We start from the raw sequence: 14,137 nt of genomic DNA on the forward strand, positions 1-14,137 counted from the left end.
GAGGACATGAGCTCCAGAGGATATGAGCCTGATGGAGATGTGAGGGGGTGTGTGAGAGTTAGTGGTGTTGTCCCTTGAGGTGTGAGATCCCTGTGGATGTGAGGTGGGTTTGTGAGCAAATACCACCACCTTCAACACCTCTTTGACCCTTTTGTCTGTGACATCTTTTGTTTATCTGCTCATCTCCTCAATCACCACACCCTCAATGTGTCTCTCCCCCCCCCCCAACCACACCGCGCCCCCCCCCCCCTCCCCCCCCACCCACCTTAAACCAATTTATATTTCTCCCTTCTTCTAACTATGCTCCAGTTCTGCCGAAGGGCCATGAAGGCTCGAAACGTTAACTGATTTCTTCTCCGCCGATGCTGCCAGACTTGCTGAGTTTTTCCAGGTAATTCTGTTTTTGTTTTGGATTTCCAGCATCCGCAGTAGCTTTTAGCTTTTTGTTTTTATCTTTGTGAGTATGTGAGTTGAGAGTGATGAGGAGTGACTTACCCTGGCAGAACGGATGAGATTCATCCTCTCCTGGCACTGGGTGGCTGTCCTCTTTTGCACAGTGTTGGCGCTGACCACCGCTGCCATCACCTCCCATGCTGGATTGGTAATGCAGCTGCCCATCCTGCGGCCAGAGCAGAGGGAGAGGACATCATGGCGGGGGCTTCACGGCATCCAAAGTGCGCTCGAGGTGCTCATGTCACTGAAGCGGGAGGCTGCAGTCTTTTTGCCTTTAGGGGCCATCCTGTCTTCCATGCGGCAGTCGAGGGTTAGAAGCGCTGAGAGGTGTGTGCGCGGCTGCACTTTAAATGTGGTGCCCGGCGTGTTGAAGAGGTGAGGTATTGGATGGCTGGCGAATGAGAGGCCACCCACCATGCAATATGCTTGTATTGTTTTTTTTCTTATTCTCTGGGTCTCGAAACAGATGTGATTCATGCATTATAGTCTAGGCTATTTCAGAAGACTGTAACACAAGTTGTTGTGCCGAGTTCTGCTATCAAATGGCAATACTGGTTGTTCAAAACACTTCTGCAAAGTAGCAGTGGCAGATTTAACTGCTAGTTTAAGTTCCTGTCATTTCTCTGGTACATTATTTTGCAGGAACAGATGTCCTCAGTACAGCGGACACAATATCTAGCTGCTTGTCTGACATTTAAAAAGCACATTGTTAATAAACTGCAGCTTTATAAGGAAATAGCTGACATTGTGTTATTTAACTGCTGCAACAAACAAAATCGTGCATGGTTTAAAATGTAACTCCAAACTCCCAGAGCTCTATATATAGAGAAGCTAATTATGGCCAGCACTTGGCTACGAGCCAATATCAGTGCAAACTCTGAAATTTTTTGTTTTACTTTCCATTGATAGTTTTAAAAAAATGATGTCTCTTAAAATAAACCATTCATTCTCAGGATGTGAGGCAAGGTTGGCATTCTTAACTCATCCATAGATGCACTAAGACGCTGGTGGTGGGCACTCTTCTCAGATCACTGCGAATGATTAATAGGACTGTGCAACCAGCTAGAAATAAGAACTTGCATTTATATAGCCCCTTGCGTGGCCTTGGAGGGTCCCAAAGCACTTTACGGTCAATTAAGCACTTTCTGAAGTGTAATCACCGTTGTAATGTAAGGAACATGTGGCAGCCAGTTTGCACACAGCAAGCTCCCACAAATATCAATGATAATGGCCACACAATCTCATTCAGTGAAGCTGGTTGAGGGATGAGTATTGGCTGAGACGCCTGCGAGAACTCCCTGCTCTTCAAAAAAACTCCCATTGGCACAATTATGTCCCCCAGAGAGGGCAAACTGAGTGCTGCAATTTCAAAGAGCGGTTAAGAGCAAACCATGTTTGTTTGAAATCGAAGGTTTGCTTAATGAACCAAAACAGAAAATGTTGGAAATGCTCAGTAGGTCAAGGCAGCATCTGTGGAGAGGAACAGATTTATGCTTCAGATCGATGACGAAGAGCTGATGAAGCTTCGTCGACCTGAAGCATTAACTTTGCTTCTCTCCACCGATGCTGCCTAACCTGCTGAGCATTTCCAGCATTTTTATTTCAGATTTCCAGCATCTGCAGTATTTTGTTTTTGTGCCCTTAGTGAACCCAGTTGGGCTTCCAACAATCTAGAAGATCCATGGTTACCGTTTAACAGTAACAGGGTTTTATTTTCGGAGTTTTTACACTGGATTTGAATTCTCCAACAATCATGATGGGCATTAATCTTATGGCCCATGGATTTTAGATAAGGCTTCTTAACAACTCATTCAGTCACATAACCATGACACCACTGTATCCCAACTGCCTGCTGATATTTTCCTCCTTTATTAGACAATGGTGAGCCTCGGTAGTGTTTTTAAAATAGTTTGCAAAGATACTCAAATTATCAGCTTGTGCTAGAAACAAAACTGGACTGAAGTCTTTGGCAACCAAAAATTAAAACTTAGTTGCATTTTGAAAATCCACAAAACAATTATCATTTAGTTGGAACTGGCACCATGAACATTTACCTCAGACTATGAACCCTTACCTCAGCAACTCTGGGAGTCAATGGGATTATTCTATGGAAATAACTAAAATGATCTTTAGATCTGTGTGTTTTCCTCATGACTCAGTGGTAACAATCTTGACTCATAGTCAGAAGGCCCTGGGTTAAAGCCCCACTATAAAGGCTTAGGGTAATGTTTAATGCCCCAAATCAGCTCCGTGATGTCAGGTCAGGTGTCAAAGTATTAACATTCTCAAACCCATCCCCAACCTGCCCAGGTGGTGGATTGGCAACTTAAACACTTTAATGAGACTGGCAGCCTTGGAGTTAAATTATCTTGCAGGTTTAATGGTGGTTTTTCTAGGCGTTGGGAAATCAGGCAGGGGAGTGGAAGCGGATGCAGCGCTGGGGAGATACTGCTTTTGCACCACAGCTTGTGGGCCAGGAGGAGCAGAACTGCTTCCCCACAACCCTCCAACTTCTCCCCATCAGACCCTCCCCGCAGACAAAGATCTCGGCTTCAGGAGTTGAACTTTCCCTGGGATCAGACCACCACGCCCACCCCTGCTCCCTCCCTCCCTCCCTCCCTCCCTCTGCCCCCAACCCCCTCACCACAAAACTTGGGATTTGGGAATTGGACTGTCCTCTTCCCCCGGGGTCAAAGATCGGCCCCATGCTCAAAGTAACAGCTCCGGGGGCCTTTACCTGCTCCTCCTCTGAACTGCCCCTTGGTTCCGTGCAGAGAAATCATCAAGAAGTAAAGGCCCACCGGGTGGTACCAATGACACGCAGGGAAACCTGGACTTTCAGGCTCCCCTCCAAAACCACATAGACCGTAGCGGTTCAGAAAGGCAGCTCACCACCAGCTACTCTGGCCTTATCCTCAACGTCCTGATATCCTAACCTAATATCCTGAGAATAAATTTTTTTAAAAATCCATGCTATGGCCCTGGGCTAGTATAAGTCTAGGATCTGAGTTAAATCCCGCTGGCCTAACTTCACACTCATTCCAGATGGCGAGCAATGCAGTTCGTTGTCAGGCTGTCTATCATGTGTCATGAGAAGTCAATGGAAATTGGGGGGGTGGGGTGGGTGGAAACTCTCTGCTGGTTGGAGTCATACCTAGCACAAAGGATGTGATTGTTCGAGATCAATCACCTCAGCCCCAGGGCATCGCTGCAGACGTTCCCCAGGTTAATGCCCTTGGCCCAACCATTTGCAACTCCTCCGATATTGAAACAGTCCATGCCCACACACAGCAAGACCTGGACAATATTCAGGCTTGGGCTGGTAAGTGGCAAATAATATTCTTACCACACAAGTGCCAGGCAATGGCCATCTCCAGCAAGAGAGAATCTCCCCATGACATTCAATGGCGCTACCTTCACTGCCCCACCAAACACACCTTCTTTAGTCTTCACCACTACCATTAACACTCCCCTTATCTTGTGTTCATGACATCTTTGTAAATCTCTCCTTAGCCCCCGCCTATCGCTTACCTTCATTCCAGCTTCACCTGCTCCAGCCCCTTTAAACAGTATAAATTCCATCACATTCCTACTTCTCTTTAGCTCTGAAGAAGGGTCATACAGACTTGAAACGTTAACTCTGTTTTTCCCTTCGTGGATGCTGCCAGACCTGCCGAGTTTTTCTGTTTTTGCTTCAGATTTCCAGCATCCGCAGTATTTTGCGTTCATCTTCAGCTGCATCTTCTTTGACCTTCCCTCCAACATAAGGTCAGAAGTGGGGATGTGCGCTGATTGTTCACTGCCATTCCCGACTCCTCAGATACTGAAAGATCCATGCCCACATGCAGCGAGACCTGGACTGTATTCAGGCTTGGCCTGATAAGTGTCAAATAATATTCATTATTCATTCAACAAGTGTCAACAAGAGAGAATCCCACCATCTCCCCTTGACATTCAATGTCCAATGCACCATCACCGACTGCCCCACCATGGGAGTTACCATTGACTAGAAATTTAACTGGACTAGCCATATAAATACATTGGCTGCAAAAGCAGGTTGGAGGCTGGGAATTCTGTAATGAGTAACTCACCCCCTGACTCCCCAAATCCTGACGACCATCTACAAGGCACAGGTCAGGAGTGTGATGGAATACTCTCCACTTGCCTGGATGAGTGCAGCTCCATCAAATGACATTATCCAGGACAAAGCAACCTGCTTGATCAGCACCTCATCCATCACCCTAAGCATTCGCTCCCTCTGCCACTGATGTACTGTGTACCATCTACAAGATGCACTGCAGCAACTCTCCTCTTGCTTCTTCAACAGTACCTTCTAAACCTGTGACCTCCACCACCTAGAAGGACAAGGCATCAGATGCATGAGAACACCACTGCCTGCAAGTTCCCCATTGAATCACACACCATCCTGACTAGGCCCTTTAGTGCCATTCCTTCACTGTCGTTGGGTCAAAATCCTGGTACTCTCTTCCTAACAGCACAACGTGGGTGTACCTACACACAATGGATTGCAGCGGTCCATGAAGGTGCCTCACCACTAGGTTCTCAAGAGCGATTAGGGAAGGGCTAATAAATGCTGGCCTTGCCAGTGACGCTCACATCCCAGAACAAATAACAAAAAAGAACCTGGGGTGTGATGAGGAGACTTAGCTTTTAGCTCAGCGAGCTGTAATGATCTTGAATGCACTGCCTGAGATGGTGGTAGAAGCAGGTTAAATAGTAACTTTCAAAGAGAATGAAAAAGATACTTGACAAGGAAAATCCTTTCGGGCTGTGAGGAAAAAGTGGGGAAGCAGGATCAATTGGATTGCTCTTTCAAAGACCAATGACATTATCGGCCGAATGGCCTTCTGTGCCATCCGTCTGATCAATTACATTTTATACCTTTTTGTTGTGTTTGGAAAAAATAGTAAGTTTTCATAGAAATAGGTTCAAGCTCTGTGAAGCTTCCTATTGCTCAAGTTTAAAGGAAGATTCTGAATAAAACGCCTGATTTTGGTAGCAATTCAATATCTTGGGAGAGTATTATGTTTTTTCTTGTGATGAGGGCATCACTGACATAGCTGTAATTACTTCCCATCTCTAGTTGGCCAAAGGGCATTAAGAATTGTGATGAAGTGCAATGCACACATTGGCCAGACTGGGGGTCAGGGCTGTAGGCTCCATTCCCTGAAGGATATTAGTGACATAGAAACATAGGAAATAGGACTTAGGAGCAGGACTTGGCCATTCAGCTATTCAGTAAGATCATGACTTATCTGGTTGTGGTCTTAACTCTACTTTGTTGTCTGCGCCCCATAACCCTTGGCTCCTTTGTCAAAAATCTGTCCAACTTGGCCTTGAATAAATTCAATAACTCAGCCTCCATTGCTCTCTGGGGAAGAGAATTTTACATACTAATAACCCTCTGAGAGAAAAAATATTCTTATCTCTGTCTTAAAAGGGAAACCTCTTATTCTTAAACTGTGTCCCCTAGATCTAATCTCCCGCACAAGTGGAAACATCCTCCTGGTATCTTCCCTCCCTATCAAGTCCCCTCAGGATCTTATATGTTTCAATAAGATCACTTTTCATTCTTCTAAACTCCAATGGGTATAGGCCCAACCTGTTCAACCTTTCTTCATAGGATACGCGCTTCATCCCAGGAATAAGTCAAGTGAACCTACACTGTACCACTTCTAAAGTAATTACATCTTTTTTAAATAAGGAGACCAAAACTGTACAGTCTTCCAGATGTGGCCTCACCAATACTGTTACAGCTTCAGTAAAACCTCTCTACTCTTATATTCCATTTTACTTGCGGTCAAGGCCATCATTCCATTTGCCTTCCCAATCATTTGCTGCACCTGTATACTAACTTTTTGTGATTCATGTACTAGGACATCCAGATCCCTCTGTACCTCCAGGTTCTGCAATCTCTCTCCATTTAAATAGTATACTGCTGCTTTTAAGATGTTTTTGTTTAATAGGCTGCTTTTCTATTCTTTCTGCCAAAGTGGACAAGTTCACTTTTTCCCACATTATAATCCATCTGCCAAATTTTTTGCCCACTCACTCAACATATCTATGTCCCTTTGCAGACTCTCTACTTCCTCTTGACAACTTACTTTCCCACCTATTTTGGTGTCATCGGTAAATTTCGCTACCATACTTTCAGCCCCTTCATCCAAACGACCTGGTTGGGTTTTTGTGACAATCTGGCATGGTCACTTCCTGGTGCCGACACACAATTGACCAGACGCATTGATTCGATTTCACAACTGGCCATGGTGGATTTGAACTCATCCCCTCTGGGTTGCTGGGACACCATATCTGATCTTTGATTAAAAACAGGAAAGATATCAACGTGTTTAATTGTCCCTCATGGTTTATATATTTTTTGGCATTCACTAAAAACACACACAATCCAAACAGTTGGACCACAAAAACAATGAGCTAATCTTCCCTATTATATTTATTTTTCAAATGCCTTTTATTTGTCCATAGAAACATAGAAAATAGAAGCAGGAGTAAGTCATTCGGCCCTTTGAGCCTGCTCTGCCATTCAATATGATCATGGCTGATCCTCTATCTCAACACCGTACTCCCGCTCTCTCCCCATACCCCTTGATGCCTTTAGAGTCCAAAAATCTATTTCCTGCTTAAATATATTCAGTGACTCAGCCTCCTGTGGCAGAGAATTCTGTATGTTTATCACCATCTGAGTGAAGAAGTTTCTCCTCATCTCAGTCCTAAATGGTCTACCCTGTATTCTGAGATTATGGCCCCTTGTTCTAGACCCCTCCGCAGCCAGAGGCAATATCATCCCTGCATCCAGTCTGTCCATCCCTGCCAGAATTTTATACGTTTCAATGAGATCCCCTCTCATTCTTCTAAACTCCAGTGAATATAGGCCTAGTCAGCCCAATCTCTCCTCATACGACAACCCTGCCATCCCAGGAATCAGTCTGCTGAACCTTCGCTGCACTCCCTTTATGGCAAGTATATCCTTTCTTAGGTAAGGAGACCAAAACTGTACATAATACTCCGGGTGTGGCCTCACCAATGCCCTGTATAGCTGCAGTAAGACATCCTTACTCCTATATGCAAATCCCTCGCAATGAAGGCCAACATACCATTTGCCTTCCTAACTGCTTGCTGCACCTGCATGCTTGCTTTCAGTGTTTGGTGTACAAGGACACCCAGGTCCCTTTGTACATCAACATTTCCCAATCTATCACCATTTAAATGGTGCATCCATGTGCAGTGAGAGAAAAAAAACACTTAATTTTCCAGCAAATCAATCAAAAAACACCTACTTCACTATGTCAAAGGACAGCTCTTGCTGGTTTCATTTCAAATTCTTGTCTTGTCTTCGCAAAACGCAATCACTTCCTGCCCTCCCATATTAAAAACATTTGCCTTTCACATCACAAACTCCTTTACAGCCAGTGAAGTACCCTTGAAGAGTAGTCACTGTTGTAATGTAGGAAATGTTGCAGCCAATTTGCAAGCAGCAAACTCCCACAAACCAATGGGGATAATGAGGAGAAAATCTGTTCAAAAGATGTTGGTTGATGGATAAATATTGACCAGGACATTGGGGAGAACTACACTGCTCTTCTTTGAAATAATACTGCAGGATTTTTAACATCTATCTGAGAAGGCAGATGGGGCCTCAATGTAACATCTCATCCAAAATCCAGCACCTCAGGCAGTGCAGCATTATCTCAGTGCTGCACTGAAGTGGGACTTAAACCCACAACATTCTGACTCAAAGACAAGGATGTTACTCATTGAGCCATCATATTATGGCCACCTATTTACAGTAATGAATACAACAGGATAGCTGCTGCTTTTATATTAAAAAATATAAATTGCGTAAGGTTTAACATACCTCTAGTCACCAGTTAGCTTCTTGCTAATACTGGTCACTAGTGTACAGTTGCACGTGGAGCTGGGATGTATGTAAACTTGTTACATAGATGGTTATCTTTAGACTCCATTGGGAGGCATATCACTTGTTCCTTGTTAAAGTACTATATCTAAGAGCTAGTGATCAACTGTTGTAAACAGGGATGGAATGTAGATTGGACATTCAACTTTGAAGCTCCAATTACAGTTGGTGAAGAAGGGGATGTGGGGAATGAAGTGAAGATTGTCGTGTAACAGTAGAATGTTGGAACGTGAAAACGAATTGAGGAAAAAATAGATTGGTGAGGCCAGAATTTAAAAGCTACATTGAGACTCTGAAAATGAACAGCAGTGCCAAGCCTTTTTACACTTCAAATTTAAGCTATTATTTGATCTCATCCTTGACCTCTCTTCATGATACCGAGAAAAGTTATGGCCATACCCAATTCCAGCTACAATGATGCTATTTTAAATGTCAGCTGCCTGCACTAAAAATATCCACACAATGGTGTAGACCTTATTCTTTGGAGCATGACGTTTCTGTGGAGACCACTGTTTACCCACCCTCTCCATGTCTTTAGTGCCAATAGAACAATATTAACACAAAGATGGCTTAAGGAAAAAAAATGAAATATTTCTCAATATCCAGCATTTAGCATAAGGTTTTCCTCAGCTATCTTTGTTCAAGGGCTGGTGTTGTTTGGTTCGAGACAAAAGTCACGTGTTTTTGTTTGAGCAGCGGGGTTATGTTGCATGATTTTCTCCTGCCCTCTTCACTGACTTCAATATAACGACCTCTGACTGGATGGCTTCAAGTGTGCCCTTAATGGTTTAAGTAAATTATTTTTGAACTGTGCCTGTTTGCATTATACATTTTTGCAACAGCACTACTCTTAGATGGTGTAGAATTTCCCTGGAGATCCTCCAGTGACAGCTCACTTTGGTGAAATGGCTTCAGCCACTGTTCATGCCACATCTCCAAGGCTTCCACCAAACTTCTGGCAAAGTTACAGTGGGAGAACACTATGGAAAATTGGAGTTAAGATTTTACAAACTCTGATCCTCCTTTAAGATGCTCCTTAAAGCCTATCTCTTTGATCAAGTTTTTTGTCATCTCTCCTAATATCCCCTGCTAGGACTCAGTGCCAAATTTTGTCTCCTGTGAAGCACCTAGGGACATTTGCTATGCTATATGAAAGGCGCTATGCAAGTGCAAGTTGTTGTTGGAACCATGTTTTTCTCCAATATAAGGTTAGACATGGACTTCATTTAGATTATATTTACATTGTAATACTGGTGGAAAGTTAAATTATAATGCAAAAAGCATCCTAATTGAAGCCTCATTTTGTTTAATGTCTACAACTGCCTGGTCATCCCTCCAGTAGTTGAGTTTTGGCAGGTCAGTACTCGCCTACCTGTGACCTCTGTGTCCAGCCCGGCCCTAACTTAAAATTTGCAGTTATAACATTCCACATGTCAGGCAGTATCTGTGGTGACAGAGACAGAGTTGACTCTTCAGGTCAAAGCTCTTTCATCAAAACAGGAGCCATTTGGAAGGACAAGAGGACATGGTAGGCCCCTCCTACCTCAGTTCTGAAACTTACACCACTTCCTGTGATATCCAGCCGCTTGGCAGCCTTAGAAAAAGGCAGAGGATGGCGGACAGAGAAAATTTGCTGGGATCTCAGGGCCTGCCACTTCCCACCATTAACACTTCGTGGGAAAGGAAGGAGTGGGCAATGGTGGCCCTGGCAGGGATAGGGTAAATTCACCACCTCACAACCCAAATTTGCCAACGTTCTTTGCTGTGATTTTGGGGAGGAGAATTTCTCCCAATTGTTTATGAGAGAAAATATACAGCACATCACATAGGTCTATTGGGAACAGCTGTCAATATAAGTAAGACCCTAATTTATATATTAAATGCTGTGCTAATCGGTATTTTATATAACTCAGGCTTTTAACTGTCCTCTTTCTTACCCCCTCCCCTGTCCAAATAACAGGCACAGTTTTCACATATTGGAGCATCCCTTCATTCCAGGACTCCTTATACATACAGAGTACCAGAAGAGGCACAACTGGTCTTTCTAATAATAAATGGACTCTATGGTGTTTTGCCACAGTTACTCGCCTACAGATGTGTCAATAACCCAGAGTTTTTCTTGAAGAGGAAAGAAGACCCGAAGACAAAGTAAAAACCTCAGTCGACTAAATGTTTTATTTTTCTGTCCAAAGTAACATTATTTGCTAATTAATTAGGTCTGCAGATTAAATATTAGAGTAAATTTCTTATTAAGCAAATTGAATTGGTGCTTTGTAAATGATTTTCTTTTTCTATTTTGGTATTGGTACCGTTTTATTCTCCCAAGTTTACTGTCGTGTAAAGTTATAGACCTGTGTGTTCGAGAGCAATTGTGAAATAATTACCAGGAACAAAGGCCTTTATTATGCCTGGGAGATGTGATTTCTGGCATGTGACCTGTGCCATGTTCAGTCAATTTCAGCGCTTACTGTGTGCGGTGCAATTTGTTGCCAAGTATCAGTTATGTATAATGAGAACTGGGCGGAGACTTTTTGATTAACTCGTAGGATGTGGGCACTGCAGGCAACGCCAGCATTTATTGCCCATATCTAATTGCCCTTGAGAACTTGGTGGCGAGCTGCCTTCTTGAGTACAACCGAATGTCTTGATAGGCCTTTTCGCAAGGCAGTTAAGAATCAACCACATTGCTGTGGGTCTGGAGTCACCTATAGGTCAAACTGGGTAAAGACAGCAGATTTCCTTCCCTCAAGGAGGGTTAATGAATCAGGTGGGCTTTTACGATAATCCAGTCGTTTCATGGTTACTGATACTAGCTTTTTATTCCAACTTTATTTAATTAATTGAATTTAAATTCTTCCAGCTGCCATGTTGAGATTTGAACTCTGGGTTGCTGGTCCAGTAACATAACTGGTCTGCTCCCATATCCCATTTTAACTCATTTATTTCTTCTGACCTTGAATGCGTTTCCTAAAAGGGCTGTGGAAGCAGATTCAATAGTGACTTGCAAAAGGGAGGTGGACAAGTACTTGAACTGGAAACATTTGCAGGGCTGTGAGGGAAGAGCAGGAGAGTGGCACTCACTGGATAGCTCTTACACAGAACCATCCCAGGTACAATGGGCTGATTGATATTCTGTCTTGTGACATTCTGTGAAGTTCCAGAAGCTGTGCAGATGTTGCCATCGGAATGACATCAAGTGATTTCTTGCAATAAATTTACAGCTCTAATCATGTGTTTCATGCACCAATCATATGGGTCACCCCTGTGATAATTCATACAGGCAATGTGAAAATAACTATTTGTTTGCAAAAGGTGAATTATGTGGGCAGGCCTTCTATATTAAACAGAATCTAAGCGATACTTTGTCTAATATTTTTCATCAAATATAACAAGTTGGTGCATTTATTTCTGAAAGTTTCTAGTGATATACAGACTTTGAGGAAACTCCCTGTTGGGTGTATTTGGCTGTCCAAATGTTTTATATTGTTTCTGCCTTCAGCTGGTTAGTTGAATGATTACTTAGCTTTCCCCAGTCATAAGACAATTTTTTAGACTGATTACAGTCCTTTGAAGCACCTCGGGATGGTTTTCACTGTGCAGTTTCTCCGTCTTGGTAACCTCCTCCGTCCCTACATACAGATCTCTGTGCTCCTCCAATTCTTGCCTCTGTGGTGGATATAAATGCAATCATAACCATTAAAAATGCATGAAGGAGAAATAATTGCAAGGATATGGGGAAAGAGGAGAGGAATGAGACTAACAGGATTACCCTTTGAAAGGGCTGGTGCATCCTCGTTGGGCTGAATGGGGCACCTTGTGAGCTGTACTATGCTGAGTCTTGCGCTACCCCAATTTTCATTGCTCCATCATTGAGTGGCTTTGCCTTTGGCTGCTGAGGCCCTAAACTCTGGAATTCTCTCCCTAAACCTTTCTTTCTACTTCCCTCTCCTCATTTAAGACTCTCCTTAAAAATCACCTATTTGACCAAACTTTTGATCATGTCCCGGTATCTCTTCATGTGGCTCGGTGTCAAATTCTGTCTGAAAACGCTGTTGTGATGCACCTTGGGAATGTTGCCAGTGCATTAAAGGTGTTATCTAAATGTAAGTTGTTGTTGCCTAGTGTAGTGTGGAAGGAAATAATGCTACAAGACTAGAATGCTTGAGATTAGAAGTCAGCGACCTTATTTTGGAAAAATGCCATCTGTTTTGATTTTTTTTGTGCTAGATGTCAGTAAGAATTACAAATAAATTTCACTTTCTCTTTTGCTTCTCCTGTTGTAAAGTGCAATGTTGAGCCACTGACCAGACCCAAGTAGGGTTGGGCTTCAGAGGAGAATATGAATGCTCACTAGATTTATGGCTGTAGCCCCACACCAGCTGCTACATATGGGCCATCATAAAACTTATCTGTCACTTATCCCTGCCTCTCTGTCAAAATTGTTTTACAGGCAGTGAGATGAACTGTTAACACAGCAGAATAAACCAGCAACACAATTTGATCTGGCTTTGCAGATTTACAATGAGCAATAATTAGGGCACTGTGACTTGGTACAAACAGACCCTTCAGCTCCCTCATGTGGTCCAATTCTGTTAACCCTATCATAATGTCATCAGCGCTCTGGGTTAAATCCGCAGGTTCTATAAACTGGTTGGGGGTGGTGGGGGTGGGGGGGGTGGGGGTGGAGGTGGGGGGTTGGGAGGGTGATGGTGATAGATCAGAGAAAGGCAAATCAGAATGCTTCTTTAATGGTGAGAGACTAGGAGCTGTGGTGGAAGAAAGGAATTGTGGTGTCCTTATATACAAAGAACTAAATTCTAGTGGGCAGCTCCATCAACATTATCATAAAGGCTAATGGAATATTGGCCTTTTTTCCAAGAGGGCTAGAATACAAAGTGAGGGTGTGTTGCTTCAGTTGTCAGACCCTATTGCAAAGTACCATGCTTAGTTGTGGATACACAACCTCAGGAAAGATATAAACAGAATTACCTGGAAAAACTCAGCAGGTCTGGCAGCATCGGTGGAGAAGAAAAGAGTTGACGTTTCGAGTCCAGTGACCCTTCAACAGAACTGAGTGTAGTTAGGAGAGGGGTGAAATATAAGCTGGTTTAAGGTGGGGGGTGGGGTGGGGGGAGAGAAGTTGAGGGTGGGGTGGTTGTAGGGACAAGCAAGCAGTGATAGGATCAGAGAATCAAAAGATGTCACAGACAAAAGGATCAAAGAGGTGTTGAAGGTGGTGATATTATCTAAGAGAATGTGCTAATTGAGAATGGATGGCAGGACACTCAAGGTACAGCTCTAGTGGGGGTGGGGTGGAAAGATTGACAAGGTATTAGTTGTAGATTTAAAAATAATGGAAATAGGTGGGACAAGAAAAATCTATATAAATTATTGAAAAAAACAAAAGGGAGGGGGAAGAAACGGGGTGGGGATGGGGGGAGGGAGTTTAAGATCTAAAGTTATTGAATTCAATATTCAGCCCGGAAGGCTGTAAAGTGCCCAGTCGGAAGATGAGGTGCTGTTCCTCCAGTTTGCGTTGGGCTTCACTGGAACAATGCAGCAAGCCAAGGACAGACATGTGGGCAAGAGAACAGGGTGGAGTGTTAAAATGGCAAGCGACAGGGAGGTTTGGGTCTTTCTTGCGGACAGACCGCAGGTGTTCTGCAAAGCGGTCACCCAGTTTGCATTTGGTCTCTCCAATGTAGAGGAGACCGCATTGGGAGCAACGAA

At 43.5% G+C, this 14,137-nt stretch overlaps 1 protein-coding gene across 4 annotated transcripts in view; it reads left to right on the forward strand.

Moving 5' to 3' along the window:
• LOC144668409 (transmembrane 6 superfamily member 1-like) overlaps nt 1-11,767 on the forward strand; it is a 59,115-nt gene extending 47,348 nt beyond the window's left edge. For 2 of the 4 annotated variants that reach the window (XM_078530428.1, XM_078530431.1), the window contains one exon: nt 10,368-11,767. In XM_078530428.1, the coding sequence (XP_078386554.1) occupies nt 10,368-10,559 (192 nt within the window). In that variant the 3' untranslated portion in view covers nt 10,560-11,767. The remainder of the gene's footprint in view (nt 1-10,367) is intronic. The other 2 variants (XR_013573494.1, XM_078530429.1) reach the window with 2 other exon arrangements.
• The last annotated feature ends 2,370 nt before the right edge of the window (nt 11,768-14,137 follow it).

The sequence above is a fragment of the Cetorhinus maximus genome, chromosome 26 (assembly GCF_964194155.1).
Source record: "Cetorhinus maximus chromosome 26, sCetMax3.hap1.1, whole genome shotgun sequence".
NCBI classification, from domain to species: Eukaryota; Metazoa; Chordata; class Chondrichthyes; order Lamniformes; family Cetorhinidae; genus Cetorhinus; species Cetorhinus maximus.